Below are 15,416 nucleotides of genomic sequence, written 5' to 3'. Positions count from 1 at the left end.
GTGTGTGTGTGTGTGTGTGTGTGTGTGTGTGTGTGTGTGTGCAGCTATGATGTCATGTGTATATAATAAACCCCTCTGTTTTTATTCTCTCTCTCCCTCTCTGTTTGTAGCTTCTAGGCAGTTTGATATCAGACTTTGTGGACAGTTTCAGACCCACAGCCAGAATCAACTCGATCTGTGGTGAGAGACGCATAAACACACCCACGCTCTTACAGAATATTGAATAAAAGATATCGAGTTTTCAGAGTTTTGTTGTTCTCAAGAGTTCTTGTTTTTGGCAAACTCTTCTTCATGCTTTGCCGAAGTTTTAACAAATTCCATTCTTTTTTTTTTTTAAACCAAAATATAAACTTAAGGTGAGAAAGTAAAATCACATCTAAAGGTTTTTTCTTCCCAACAAAAGACAAAATAGAGTTTCCATTGAGCAGTCTGTGGCTTACTCAACACTTGCATATACGCCGCATTGCATGCGACTCAGATGCTACGTGTGCAGTGTGCCTGTTCAGTCATTCCATGTGTGAATGTGTCCACAGGTCGGTGCAGCTTGTTGCCAGTAGTGAACAACAGCGGAGCCATCTGTAACTCCTGGAAATTAGACCCCACTACTCTCCACTTCCCCCTGAGAGGCATGCTGCCGTTTGACAAGGTATCATATTAACATCTACGCAAGCATTTACTCACACACACACACACACACACAAAAGCAGTATTAAATTGTATTTTTTGTTTGTTTTTTGTAGGACCTGTTTGAGCCACAGACGGGCTTGCTGCGCTATGTATTAGAACAGCCATATTCAAGAGAAATGGTGTGCAACATGTTAGGACTCAACAAGCAGGTACGACAACCGTTTCTGCTACTTTTGCTTCTATTCCAGGCCCAACACCTGCACTCACTGTCCCTTTCACTCTCTTTAGTTACTCTCCCTTCTCTTTTTCCATTCGTCCTCCTACCTGCTCCCGCTGTTCCTTTTCCCTTCTTCTCCTTCTTTTTCATTCTCCTCTCGTCTGTTGTTCTTTTTCTCCTCGACTTATTCTTCGCCCTCATCCTATTCTGCTCTTTCTGTTTGTTTGTTTTTACCCGGTTTGTACTCTTCATATTCCTTTCCTTTATTCCGTATTTCTTGTGTCTCCTCCACACCCTGGTAACACAGCTATATACAACCATATGTAAAGCGAGCCAATGCAGTGAGCTTGACCCATAATGCACTGGTGTTCGTTTTCCCTGTTGGGTTCATGCAGTTTCAACTCAGCCCAGCTCACAGTCTGACGAGCTCTCACAAAGTTTGTTGCTAACTCAACAATCAACACTGACCCAAAGCTCCGGTTTTGATTTTTTTTCCTCTCATTTTGATTACAAACAAATAACCCAGAACCCAGTTTGTCTGTTTGAATTGGCTGAGTTGATGCCAACTGTGCTGAACGGACGGTGAACTACCTAGCTCCTTAGTCACCACTTTCTTTCTCTCTGTCTCTCCTTTTTTCCCCCTCCTCTGTTTCTTTCTCCCTCTTTCTTTGTTTCTCTTTTGTCCTCTGGTTGTGTGTTGTGTTTGTCTGTCTCTCTGCCATGCGCTCTCTAGACTCTGAACATTGCCCAGGTATGTCGTTGTTTCTCTTCCTGGTCACCTGACCCACCCAACTAACCAGCCCATTGGACGCTTAGCTTTTTGTTTTTTTTATAGGCACGCTGATGTCATAGAAATGAGAAACTGGGAAACAAATAAAGAACTTGAGATGGAGTGAAGAGAAATGCGACAGAGCTTGAGATGGTCACAGCAGGGCTTTGTTGAGACTCAGTTGAAAGAGACGATGTGGCCGAATAAATACCGGACAGGTACACAAACAGACAAACAGACAAGCAGACACAAAGTGTGACATGCAGCAGCAGGCTGATCAGTGTTTATGGGTCATTAAACAACCTTTTTCAATTGTTATCGTATCTCTGATTTTAATACAGCAGCACGATAGGTACACACTACAGTACAATGTATTGATTGAAGCCTCAAAGGCCAATATGTTCTGTTAATATTCAGTATCTGTATATAAGACTATATTCTGGGTAAAACAAGTAATTCCTTCCCATAATATAATTCCTGTCAAGTTATAATAGTGCAGGCTTTTGTAAATGGAAAATAAACCATTACTAACTGGTCACCATGAATGCTCATAGAGGGGCAATAGCAATATTGTTATGTTTAATATTCTCATGTATATTTGCCGTGCTGCGGTCAATGCCCAATTCCCCTAAATTGATCATTTAAGATTCTTTTACAATTCTGGATTGTCCTGAAAGTCAACTGAGCTAACGTACACTCATCATACAGGTTTTATTTCAGACTGAGACAACTAATATATTCTCTGGACTTTAGTTTTGAGCTCGAGCCATGTCTGTGGTTCCAGCTCACCAGCCTACATTAAGTAGTCCTCATTCAAACCCTGCTGTTGACATTTCAAGTGCTGCTGCACTGCATGTGTGAATGTAGTCTGGTGGTCCTTTGCCTGTTGTTAGTCAGGTCCTCTCGTGTCTGACCTCATGCTGCTTTCTGTCGTGCTGACCTGGGCAAAACCACTCTATTTAGACTAGAGGCAATATAGGTTATTATGCTTTGGAAATTGCAATTCAAGTACACTGCAATGGCCAGACAGTAATCACAGGAAGAGCAGCTCTATATCTAAATCGGTATCAATGTGTTTATTGCCAGGGAGGCGTTGTGAGTCAGTGGATCTTAATGATTTTCTCATCGGCATTTCTTCTCCTCCGTTGAAACTCACTTTTGACGCTGCAGTAAATTGACGCTTGTGCCATCCAGTCAATTCATTGCATGAGCGGAAAAGATAAAAGCAATGTTAATTAGTGTTGTGTAATTTGTAGAGTCCACTCTCTGCTAACTTCCTTTGTAATGCTCTATATGCTTATCTTCTTCCCAAAGAGTGCCTCTTGTCTTCCCGGGTTAGAGATGCTTCTGTAATTACGAAGTTCACTTTGAAGCAGCGCACACACTCACGTTGCACGTGCACAGACGGCTTAAAAGGACAGAAGACATGGAAACATTACAAAGCGAAGAAATGCTTCTTACAGTCCTTTTTAGTTTTTTGATCAGGGTTTTGCTCAGGTCAGCCAACGAGTGATTGTGATTGGCTGTCTGAGTGGATGAGTGAACTCTGACCTGTGTGGTGTTCATTAGTTGGCGCGTGGTTGATTTCTTGTTGTTATTTGTACCTTTTGCATCACATTCTTCATTAGTGGCACTAAATGAATGACAACCAACAGCTTCTCTTCTAATTCATGTCAGACTTTTTTATCAAAATGATTGAAGAGGGCCTAAATAAGAAGCTGTTCTTTCTTAAGAGAATTAATTAAAAGGTTAAAAATGCTTGACAAGATGACTACAGTTTTAATTTATTTGGATATTTCATTCAAACATTTTATTCTTCTCAGCTCCTCCGATTATTGGGTTACATCATTGAGTAATAATTTAGATAAATTCCACTGAGAGCGGCATTTGAACACAGTCTGAACTAAACCGTCAGTGGCAGATGTTTAACTGTTTAACACTTGATAACCAGTATTGATCTCTAGGGCAGATGTTTCCTACTGGGAAAAATGTGGGTTGAGAGAGAGTTACCTTGAAATGTATTTGTTGTGGACACACATCAGTTTGCCATTGGTGGACTTGTCTGTAGAAGAGGTGGATTATAGACCAACCACACTGGTGTGGTTTCACTGTAACTGGCTTCGGGCCATTGGGCTGATTTCTTTGCACAGTAGACGGAAGATATTCCTGTGGATCCCTCTCTTTCTCTCTCTTTTTCTTTGTTTTTCTCTTGCCCTCTCTCTTACTGTGTTTGCATGCGTGTGTGTGTGTGTTTGGCAGAGGAAGAGAAGTGATGGTCAGCCTCACAGTTTCTCTTCTTCTACCCAATCACAACCCCTCCCCACCTTCCCCAACCCGTGAGCCTGCATGCAGGATGGTGTTGCACTCTTTGCTGTTTGGTTTGCTGTGCCGTTCTTTGTTCTATTGTACTGCTGTGCTGTTTCTTGCTACGTCGTGTGAAAGGGGCTCTGTTAAGTCCTACAGTGGTGGCCACTGCCGAGACACACACTCCTTCTGTCTGTCTGGTGGGTGAAGTTAAGTTCCCCACCCTGGGTTAACAGGGAAATGTCAGTAATAGTACTTTTTCATGCAACTCAACAATTGAGCTCTGTGAATAATGCTTCAGTCCAGCACTGGTTTAATGGTGCCGTGTCTACACAGTTACCCGCATGGTACGCAAACTCTAGCCCATGCAGAAGAGTCCACTTGGCCCCTGTGCAGACTACCATATGGCCACTAGAGGCTCGCTCTAAAAGCGAGTCCATCTCCATAAACCCTGCCGTGTTAAAATGCCCCACTTTACAGTCGAAGAAAACGTTTTTGGTCTCTTTACTAGGGATGCTAATTTTGATATATTTGAATAACCGTTCCTTGTTAACCAATCATGAACTTGTCAACCAACAAGTTTAGTGCCAACTAGTTTACCGTCGTTGTCTTCCGGCAAAATTCACATGACACCATAAACAAACGGACCGGATCAAGAAAAGGTTCATAACAAAGTTTATTTTCTCTGTAGGGTTCGTTCCATAATGTTGTCGTTCAAGTACTTTTAGTGTCAGTAAATTGACAGTGAGGAATGGTCCCGAGCAGTTACATTGCAGCCCGTTTAGCGGCTGCCGTCTGCAGCGGTGTCGCTCAATACTGGAGCAATTTCAAAAGAATGTTGTGCCCATTAGTCACTTAGATGCAAAAACCTTTTAAGACCTTGTTAATCTGTCTCCCCGTCTCCCCATTATCTCCCTTTTGGCCATTTTTTTCTGACCTCTTGATTTCCTTCCCTCTCTTCACCCCTCTTCACCCCTCTTTCATCAAGTCCCCTCCACATATGGAAGTCTCAACATTATTGGCTCAGATACCCCAACGAGGTTCACACAGTGTGTAATTCTGTAAGGGAAATGGAAAAATTTTGTTCCTAAATGATTTGATCAGTCCAGAAAAACCGGTAATACTACAAGACTTCTGCTGAGTTCAGGTTTACAATATATGCACATTAATCAATGTGTAAGTGTGGCGGTGTTACGCAATCAGCTAGTCATTAACTGCAGTCCTTTGGCAGGATGTTCTGAAACCAATTACATCCTCGTCATGTTTATATTTATTTGTCCGGATTAGCTTGTGAGTTCGGTGCTAATTGGCCGCCGTGTGTTGACTCTCAAATATCACAACGACCCTCGAGCACATGAACCTCCCTCTGTGATTGATCCACGTAACACCTTCAAGTAAGATTGTTGCTCTGGAGCTGCAGCAGAAGATTTGACGAATATCTCACCGGTCCAAAATGACAACGTGACGATTTACCGGAGCTAAGTGGACACTTAAGTGTAGCACATGTTTCTACATGATGACATCACATGGAGATGTTATGGGGGGGGGATAAAGGTAAATGTGGAAAGGAGGCCACCGGTTTACCCAGCTGACAGAGGCAGGAAGGAGAGGCCGTGCTGCATGCAAGGGATGGGAAGTGTTTTTTTATTGTAAGTCAATGTCTAACAATTGTTTGAGCATCTGTTAAAATGAAAAAGTGTATGTGAAGTAATTTAACCATGGTCTCTCCCTCCCTCTGTCTTTCTCTCTTCTCCCTTCCTTCCCCTCTGTCTGTCCACGTTTCCCCTCACCCTTTTCGCTCTCTGTCCTCGGACGTCTTTCCCTCCCTTTCTCTGTTTAACTTCCTCTCTCTCACGCCCACTTTTTTCTTTATCCTTTAACACTCCCCTCCCCCCCCCGTCAGCATAAGCAGCGTTGCCCGGTGCTGGAGGAGCAGCTGGTGGACCTCGTGGTGTACGCCATGGAGCGCTCCGAGACCGAGGAGCACTTTGACGCCGACATCGGAGGAACCAGCCAGCTGCTGTGGCAGCACCTCTCCTCCCAGCTCATCTTCTTTGTGTTGTTTCAATTCGCAAGCTTCCCTCACATGGTGCTGTCGCTGCATCAAAAGGTAAGAGGAGGAGACATGGCACAGGAAGGAAGAGCTAATCCAGACAATGGGTAAAAGCATTTTGTCTTGATTTGAGCCAGCCCTAACTAATAAGAGTAGTCAAAGAGGAAACGACTAACTATTGGGATCCATTAAAGATAAATTTAGAACCATCTGCCAAAAGGAGTAAGTTAATACCAGCTCTCTGCTCTCTATTGCTCTGAAATGTTGGTAAAAGAAATGTGTTTAAATGATAAAACATGTGTCGGCTGATGTGACTCTTGGTGTTGAGTGTTTCTTTCTCTGTAGCTTGCAGGTAGAGGTCTCATAAAAGGGAGAGACCACCTGATGTGGGTCTTGCTGCAGTTCATATCAGGAAGCATTCAGAAGAACGCCTTGGCGGACTTCCTGCCCGTCATGAAGCTGTTTGACCTGCTTTACCCAGAAAAAGAGGTACACATCTGCCAAGCACTGATTTCGGTTACTATCATCATTACTAGTGCCCCATTTTGTGCAGTAGTAGTTGTATAAGTTTTGGTTGGAGTAGTAGAAGTGGTAGTGCTAGTGGTCTGATTTTATTCTATAAGTGAGAACTTTTATAGGCGGTGCCGTCAGATTAATCCCTGTGTTCTCTCCCCCTCCAGTGTATTCCAGTTCCAGACATTAACAAGCCTCAGTCAACTCACTCCTTCGCCATGACCTGCATCTGGATCCATCTGAACCGCAAAGCTCAGAACGACAACTCCAAACTCCAGATACCCATCCCACACTCTCTGAAACTACACCATGAGTACGCATCTTTAAATAATTCAATAATAATAATTCAAACACTGTGCTCAGTTAATAGCTGAAATAAAATGGAAGCAAACATGTAAACATGTTTCTGCTTCCCTCCCTCCTGTCTGTTAGGTTTCTCCAGCAGTCGCTGCGTAACAAGACTCTGGGCATGTCCGACTACAAGATCGCCCTGCTGTGCAACGCCTACAGCACCAACTCCGAGTGCTTCACTCTGCCGATGGGCGTCCTGGTGGAGACCATTTATGGAAACGGGTCTATGAGGATCAACCTACCCGGCACCAACTGTATGGCGTCGGGGTCCGTCACCCCGCTGCCCATGAACCTGCTGGATTCACTCACGGTGCATGCAAAGATGAGGCAAGGGAACACAAACGACGTACAGATGAATTACTGGCACAAAAGAAACGATATGACGATGATTTAAAGAAGAATAGAACATGCGTTCTACAGATCATTTATCAAAATGCTTCTCTTTGTTTGCCTGCCCTCCAGTCTGATCCACAGTATCGCCACTCGGGTCATAAAGTTGGCCCAAGCCAAATCCAGCATCACCCTGGCCCCCGCACTGGTGGAAACATACAGCAGACTGTTGGTCTACATGGAGATCGAGTCACTGGGCATCAAAGGATTCATCAGTGAGTTACAGACACATTTTGGATTCACCGCCGTGTTGAGCAGTTTGTTCATTTAGGATTCAAAGTGTAATTTGCATACCTGACTTCTGTATCACTTCATCATGTTCCCTGAAGAATAATTGCCGACTGTTACAGGAGTGTTGTAACTCTTCCAGCATTTGAATTCAGTCATCACTGCATGTCCACTGGGTTGCATTTTGAGCAGGTTTTTTGTCTCTTCGGGTCAGCAGACGCATGTTGAATAATGTGACACTCTCTTGTCCGTTCAGGCCAGTTGCTGCCCAACGTATTTAAGTCTCACGCGTGGGGAATCCTCCACACACTACTGGAGATGTTCAGCTACAGGATGCACCACATCCAGCCCCACTACAGAGTCCAGCTTCTGAGTCATCTGCACAGTCTGGCTGCTGTGCCTCAGACTAACCAGAACCAGCTGCATCTATGGTAAGGTGATCATACATTCAACATAATTACAGAAACACACATGATTGTATAACTAAACAAACTTTTTGGTACTGCTCTCTCGTCTCTCTCGTCGTCTGTCTTGCTGTCTTTGTGTCTCCGTCCTCAGTGTTGAGAGCACAGCTCTGCGGTTGATCACAGCTTTGGGGAGTTCAGAGGTTCAGCCCCAGTTCACCCGCTTCCTCAACGACCCAAAGACGGTTCTGTCCGCCGAGTCTGAAGAGCTGAACCGAGCCCTGATCCTCACTCTGGCCCGAGCCACACACGTCACAGGTAGCACTCACTCTGCTTTCACTTCTTAGCTCGTTTGCTTTTACTTTCTTTTCTTGCTCTCTTCTTTTGCTCAATTCATAGCAGGTTTCTTTACACCGATTCATAAATGGATAACAGCAGGATCATGAGACACTACAGCATTGTTCAGCAGGATCATTACACACTACAGCATTGTTCAGCAGGATCATTAGACACTACAGCATTGTTCAGCAGGCTCACTATAACAGCGTCGTCGGCACACTTCTCAACACGCTGGCTGTCAAACTCTGTCATCGGTAAACATAGGACAGAGGATGCGGCCTTTAGAGAGATGTTCATTTCCTGTCTCTCGATGAGTCCTGTTAGTGACGAGGTCCACAATGTTGAAGTCCAACCCAAAGCGCTCTGTGAGCTTCTGCACCAGCAGGTGGGGCTGTTTGGTGGAGAAAGACAAATGAAAAGTCTGCTTTTTACTCCCCTCTATGTGCTTGTATATGTAGTTGGACACGTGTCACCATGTACAGAAAAGGGAGAGATGAAATTAATTTCTTTGCTGAAGTTGCCTTTATCTTTACGTCCGTTTCACCATACCATCTCAATCATTCATATATATATATATATATTTTAATGTGGCCTGCTTTGTGTAGACTTTTTCACAGGGTCCGACTCCATCCATGGGACTTGGTGTAAAGACATCCTCCAGACCATCATGAACTTCACGCCTCATAACTGGGCCTCACACACACTCTCCTGCTTCCCTGCTCCACTACAGGTGCACTATGGTCACTTGGGCATGAATGACGCTGACAAATTCACTTTTATTTCACCTCAAATCAGATGCATTAATTCTGTTATCATGACTCCCACCTCTCTTCCTCCCTCTCTCTCTCTCTCTGCCCCTCAGGCGTTCTTCAAGCAGAACAATGTTCCTCAGGAGTCTCGATTCAACCTGAAGAAGAACGTGGAAGAGGAGTACAGGAAGTGGAAGTCCATGGCCAACGAGAATGACATCATTACCCACTTCTCCATGCAGGGCTCGCCCCCACTGTTCCTCTGTCTGCTGTGGAAGATGCTGCTGGAGACGGACCACATCAACCAGATAGGCTTCAGGTTTGATGGCATGATTCAGTGTCTCACTGAATACACTCAAACGTGTATTTATTATATATACATATACAGACACATTGTACACACAGATTCTATAAAAGGTGTACAGAAAAATACATTTGAAATATCAAATTAAAAGCAAATCTTCCAAATGCACAGCACGAGCTCAGTTTCCACCATTTCTTCCCCTTGTGTTACATTCGATGTCTCAGACACCACAGAGTGCCTTTTGATGCAGCATGTGGTAATGATGCATCTCACCACTGATGTTCAGGCATTTTGTTAAAACTAATTGGCCCGGGGGGGGGGAGTTCCCAAATCCCTGAACGACATCTGTGGCTAATTGATCCAGTGGCAGTATACAGTGTTGCTTTGACATGATGAGCTAACTCCCGCCTGCTTTTGTGTCCCTCAGGGTCTTGGAGCGTATCGGGGCGCGTGCACTGGTGGCTCACGTGCGAACATTCGCAGACTTTCTTGTCTATGAGTTTTCAACATCGGCCGGAGGACAGCAGCTCAACAAGTGCATTGAAATACTCAACGATATGGTCTGGAAATACAACATCGTCACCCTGGACAGACTCATTCTGTGTCTGGTGAGGAGAAACTTGCATATGCATATATATATATATATATATATATATATATACTCACTATGTACAAGGTCTTTGTGTCTCACTTCCCTTTTCCTCTGCGTCCAGGCGATGCGTAGCCATGAGGGCAATGAGGCTCAGGTTTGCTACTTCATAATCCAGCTGCTGCTGCTGAAGCCCAACGACTTCAGGAACCGAGTCAATGATTTTGTCAAGGAGAACGCTCCTGAGCACTGGCTGCAGAGTGACTGGCACAATAAGCACATGAGCTACCACAAGGTACACAAAAACTCACTGGTGGTTGCTTGTTTTTGTCAGAAGTTAAATAGTAAACTTACATCCTCTCCACAGAAGATCAGTCTGATTCAGACACACCTCATAAAAAGAAACACAGGTCAGAAGTAAACAATGTCTGTTGTTTCTTTATTAGAAATACCCGGAGAAGCTGTACTTTGAGGGACTCGCGGACCAAGTCAACCCTCCCATGCAACTCCAGCCTCAGTACCTGCCCATCTACTTTGGCAACGTGTGCCTGCGCTTCCTGCCCGTGTTTGACATCGTCATCCACCGTTTCCTGGAGCTTCTTCCCGTCTCCAAGTCTCTGGAAACGCTGCTGGACCATTTGGGAGGGCTGTACAAGTTCCACGGTGAGTACGGACCATCTCCTGGGATGTGAATGTGTTGGCCAGTGTTTGTGCACACTGATGTGTATTTACTTCTTTGTTTGTGTGCAGACCGCCCAGTCACCTATTTGTACAACACACTTCACTACTACGAGCGGCATCTGAGAGACAGAACCAACCTGAAGAGAAAACTGGTGCACGCCATCATGTCTTCACTGAAGGTAGGACAGACACACCGGAGACGAGACCTCGTTATGTAACAGCTTAGAGGGTTTATTATTTATCAAAACATACATGTCTGTCTTGTTTCTTTTAGTCTCTTATATATGTGGTATCTTGTTTTATCTTCTAGGACAATCGCGCCCCAGGGTGGTGCCTTAGTGAAACCTATCTGAAGTTAGGCATGACCGCCAGAGAGGACAACGTGTGGATCCCTGATGACACCTACTACTGCAAGCTGATTGGACGCCTGGTGGACAATATCCTTCATTAATCTCCCCCTGCTGGTGGAACATTGCTCTCTCTAACTGACCCCGATACTGGCTAATAAAACGTCCTGGGGTACCCGAATAATACATTTACCTCACTGCCAACACTTCTAGTGTCCCTTGATGCCTCTTTGCTTTAAAGTCAGAAAGATCGTGCTTTTACGATTTAATTTAATCTCATTTTATTGCAGCCCATGTAGCTTTTACTACAGAGCGGGAAACACCGCGGGAAGTGGTGTCTCATGGATTGGTAGACAGCATGTAATTAAACCAGGGACATGCCCACACACTCATGCCTCTGTTGGACCTTGTGTCCACCACTAGTGATGTTCAGCCTCCCTAACTCTCTCTCACCCATGGCTGGCAAGTCACCTGGTCCCTTCCCCAACTGTGACTGGAGGTTCAACGAGTTCCCCAACCCCGCGGCCCACGCCCTGCACGTCACCTGCGTGGAGCTGATGGCTTTGGCCGTGTCGGGAAAAGATGTCGGCAACGCTCTGCTCAATGTTGTGTTGAAGAGGTACAAAAGACTCTTAATGGCTCTGTCCCTAATGAATAAGGTTGTTGAGCGTTTTGGTCTTAGTGTTGCACTCATATTTTTGGATGTGTGTACTGGTGAGATAAGAGTTTGACGTTGATTACCGATGATTCAAAACATCTTTCACCTTTCAGCCAACCTCTGGTTCCCAGAGAGAACATCACAGCTTGGATGAATGCCATTGGACTTGTGATAACCGCACTTCCTGTAAGAATAAACACTCCCAAAAGATTAACATAGTCCTTAACTATTTGATGAATTCACACAGAGTGTTCCCCCCCATGACCACCTCCAGGAGCCGTACTGGATCGTTCTCCACGACCGCATCGTGTCTGTGATCGGCTCTCCGGTACTAACATCAGAGACCGAGTGGGCAGGTTATCCCTTCGCCTTGCTGGACTTCACGGCCTGCCACCAGAGCTACAGCGAAATGAACTGCAGTTACGTGCTCGCATTAGCGCACGCCGTGTGGCATCACTCGTCCATCGGACAGCTGTCTCTGATCCCCAAGTAAGGAAGTCTTCCTCCGTCTCTGTCCTATTACTCCCACCGCATCATCCTCATGTCATTATTAATGTGTGTGTGTGTGTGTGTGTAGGTTCCTGTCGGAGACGCTGAAGCCCGTCGTGCAGACGGAGTTCCAGTTACTCTACGTGTATCACCTGGTGGGGCCGTTCCTGCAGCGCTTCCAGCAGGAGAGGACACGGTGCATGTTGGAGGTACAGACAATAATAATTAAAACGCATAAAATTATGCACAATAATGTTCCCTTTAATTTGTTTAGCTTTACGAGTGAAAACATTGTTCTACTAAATTTACGTGACAGAAAAATGTTTCAGTTGCAGATTTAGATTTGACTCATAATTAAGAAAGCTCCACCATGAACAGATAATAGAATATATCGAGTAGTTAATAGCTTTAAGTATATTGTCTGATGCCTCTTTCACTTGAAGTAAACATTTGAATGCAGGATTCTTCGGTGTTAATAGCTTTACTTTAGAAACATTTGAGTACCTCTCATACCATTATTCACAGTTAGAGGAAGGTTGAACAATTTGCAAGACCGTGTTCGTCTGGACGTAGATCGGATAAGCGGTTCCCGAGATATGCATATGATGGTAAGATGTTCACTTTTTAAATATGTGCTCGTTTTGTGCGTGTTTCAGATCGGCGTGGCCTTCTACGAGATGCTCCAGGCGGTGGACCAACACTGCCAACATCTCAGCTACATGGACCCAATCTGTGACTTCCTGTACCACATTAAATACATGTACACTGGAGACAGCGTGAAGGAGCAGGTGAGCGTCTTTTATTAAAATGTAAACAACAGTGTACAATAAGAAGATGATACAACTAAAACTAGACAAAGAGACCTTCGTCACAGACTTTAATTAAGATAACAGCTGTGAACCGGCAGCTCCTCAGGAGACAATTGTTTTAATTTTCCATTTTTAGCTCGAGTCTGTCACCACCTGCTTAGCAAGAAGAGTCCCCTCTGGTGTCCAGACCTGACACCAGAGTTAATTGGAGTAGATTAAACTATAGCCCTGTTGTGCTTAAAGGCTTGGACAGTGAAATTAATTTAAAGGACACAAGCCGCTGTGTGTGTTATTTTGGGTGACGCATGTTGACCTGGTGATTAATCCGTCTACATCTGTGTCTTCGCTTTATCGCTCTCCATCTTTTCTCTAGGTGGAGAAAATCATCATGACTTTGCGTCCGGCCATGAAGCTGCGGCTGCGCTTCATCACACACAGCGGCTTGACAGATTCTTCATCATCATCAGCTGCCACCGCTGCCTCCACGTCCTCCTCCGCCCCTCAGCCCCCCACCTCTGTACTGTCAGCGGCCTCTGCTGTCCCCTCCCCCTCCGCCACACAGCACGCACACACACCTATGTAGGTAAACACACACACACAACCCAATCACAGACACACTCTGGTCAAAGTAAGATTTAAATAGGTTTATTGTACTTTTATAAACAAACCTGGAGAGCTAATTGTATTCCCTGAGCCTGAATCACAAGTACATCAATTCAACTTCTTTGACAGAATTCAGTAGTACTGACTTACTCAGAAAGTATCTATCAACACCCTGTAGAGGAATCTGTAGCTCCCTGTATCTGCTGCTTTCAGGAGGGTCACAAGGACACATTTCTTGTTAATATCAATGCATCTTTTTTATTTTTCTGTTTGTAGTCAACTTTTATATTGTACATTATTGCTAGTTGATTAAAAGAAGATTTTGGTAATCTGAGTTCAGCTTTTTATTGATTCTTTCTACAGTGTGTGTGTGTGTGTGTCTTTTTTGTATCAAACAAAGACCGGTGGACTCTGAATCATTCCACGTGATTTCATTGTCTGTACAGCCTTCGTCATTCTATGAGTTATGCAAAGCTTCTGTCAGTCTTTGAACTCGTCCACCCACAATCAAAGTAAAGTTTATTCTTTTTAAAACGCTGTTCTGTTTGTTACTAACCCTCATTTCTCACTCTGACCGATCATGACCTTTACAACCCAATGTCTGAGAACACTGAGCTGAGCCACTGAGTCAGACCTTTAGAGTGGCCTTCAGTCTACCCTAACCTGGAGCACAGAGTGAGATGCTTCGCAGACCCCAGTTAGATTGTTTCCCCGTCTTTCTGCCAGAGGGATAACTGTAAAACATCTGAACAGATGTCGCATTGAGCCAAGAACACTTATGATCTTGGCAGCGAGTCGGATCTGGGATTTTTACCATTTGACAATTGGAATGAGAGAGACTTGTTTCCAAATCCCGGGGGGATATTTGTTGGGTCAGTAAATCAAATCATAATTAAAAAGTTGCCTTTGGGTGAGTGAAGGAAGCTGAGGAACTGAGGCGTTGCTGATGCTTTTCAGGCAAATTCTGTCAAATCAAGAAGTGTTGTTTTTCCAAAACTTGTTGGAATGTCATATCTTTGTGCTGAATGCTCAAATTAACATGTTTCACTGTCTTAGTTTAGCCTGTTAGCATGCTAACGCTTGCACAAAGTAATGATTTTTCCCTCAGCATCCACTGTAGAAATTAAAACATTGACCTGATGATAGCACTGAGAGCCTCAAACCACTCCCAGCTCGTCGGAGCCTCCTTTCCAGCAATCTGGATTAAACCTTTCTGGGAGGTTTTTTATTATACTACATTTATCCCGGTAAGGGGAAATTTGTCTCTGCATTATGTCTGCACCTATGACAGGCACCCGGGGAGCCGTTAGGGGTTCAGAGTCTTGGGGTTCACAACTCGTTTCTGCTGCCCTCTAATAGCAAAAAATACATATTAGAGTATCAAGTTGTTTTAACACTATCAATCATGAAGCTGTAGAGCTAACAGGAGTGTCACTGTTAGGTTAGGGTCAGGACGTACCTCCATCCTCCATCCTCAGTAAGTCTCTCTGAGCCTTTCACCGTCTCATGCTGACGGCTGCTCTCAGCAGTAGTTGAATCCTGATGAAATACGTAGAAGAAAAACCACATTAAGACCGATAATCAATCATTCCTACTTGCAATTACATTACATCTTCACAGTCAGCTGTAACTGAATCACAAGAACATTATGCAAGCCGGTACTGGAGCACATTAGAGACCTGATCATCTCTGGAGATTTAACTCTTAGTAGTCATTCCTCGTGGCTTTAGAGGAGGGCAGCTTCATGTAAAGATGTATTGATTTTAGTTTGGACGACATGGTGCTTAATGTCATTATTCCTCTTCGTTAAAGTTTCATGTATACTAGGTCAACCGTGATGTAATCGCATCACAACTAATGCCACGTACTCTGGCTGTTTAATCCCATTCTTCTGTCTGTGTGTGAGTCACAGCATGATGTCTCTATAAGGCCCGGCTGAGATGTAGGTCATCTCCTGCGCTGCTGCGCCTGTGGCTCACCCATTAAAAGTCT

General features: G+C 44.4%; 1 protein-coding gene across 2 annotated transcripts in view; it reads left to right on the top strand.

The window, feature by feature from the left end:
* med23 (mediator complex subunit 23) overlaps nucleotides 1-13,753 on the top strand; it is a 16,243-nt gene extending 2,490 nt beyond the window's left edge. Inside the window, exons 8-31 of one of the 2 annotated variants that reach the window (XM_031866007.1) lie at nucleotides 111-180; nucleotides 534-646; nucleotides 741-836; nucleotides 1,578-1,595; nucleotides 5,821-6,027; nucleotides 6,316-6,459; nucleotides 6,651-6,796; nucleotides 6,916-7,161; nucleotides 7,297-7,439; nucleotides 7,709-7,883; nucleotides 8,011-8,174; nucleotides 8,801-8,925; nucleotides 9,058-9,263; nucleotides 9,676-9,856; nucleotides 9,962-10,132; nucleotides 10,284-10,500; nucleotides 10,588-10,697; nucleotides 10,829-10,955; nucleotides 11,319-11,484; nucleotides 11,637-11,709; nucleotides 11,798-12,012; nucleotides 12,101-12,221; nucleotides 12,669-12,800; nucleotides 13,195-13,753. In XM_031866007.1, coding sequence (XP_031721867.1) covers nucleotides 111-180; nucleotides 534-646; nucleotides 741-836; nucleotides 1,578-1,595; nucleotides 5,821-6,027; nucleotides 6,316-6,459; nucleotides 6,651-6,796; nucleotides 6,916-7,161; nucleotides 7,297-7,439; nucleotides 7,709-7,883; nucleotides 8,011-8,174; nucleotides 8,801-8,925; nucleotides 9,058-9,263; nucleotides 9,676-9,856; nucleotides 9,962-10,132; nucleotides 10,284-10,500; nucleotides 10,588-10,697; nucleotides 10,829-10,955; nucleotides 11,319-11,484; nucleotides 11,637-11,709; nucleotides 11,798-12,012; nucleotides 12,101-12,221; nucleotides 12,669-12,800; nucleotides 13,195-13,404 — 3,576 coding nt within the window. In that variant the 3' untranslated portion in view covers nucleotides 13,405-13,753. The remainder of the gene's footprint in view (nucleotides 1-110; nucleotides 181-533; nucleotides 647-740; nucleotides 837-1,577; nucleotides 1,596-5,820; nucleotides 6,028-6,315; nucleotides 6,460-6,650; nucleotides 6,797-6,915; nucleotides 7,162-7,296; nucleotides 7,440-7,708; nucleotides 7,884-8,010; nucleotides 8,175-8,800; nucleotides 8,926-9,057; nucleotides 9,264-9,675; nucleotides 9,857-9,961; nucleotides 10,133-10,283; nucleotides 10,501-10,587; nucleotides 10,698-10,828; nucleotides 10,956-11,318; nucleotides 11,485-11,636; nucleotides 11,710-11,797; nucleotides 12,013-12,100; nucleotides 12,222-12,668; nucleotides 12,801-13,194) is intronic. The other variant, XM_031866008.1, reaches the window with a different exon arrangement.
* The last annotated feature ends 1,663 nt before the right edge of the window (nucleotides 13,754-15,416 follow it).

This window comes from Anarrhichthys ocellatus, unplaced genomic scaffold (assembly GCF_004355925.1).
Source record: "Anarrhichthys ocellatus isolate YVR2014 unplaced genomic scaffold, GSC_Weel_1.0 scaffold34, whole genome shotgun sequence".
Classification (NCBI taxonomy): domain Eukaryota; kingdom Metazoa; phylum Chordata; class Actinopteri; order Perciformes; family Anarhichadidae; genus Anarrhichthys; species Anarrhichthys ocellatus.
The sequence above is the reverse complement of the archived record's forward strand: the minus strand, read 5'-3'. Positions and strand labels throughout refer to the sequence as shown.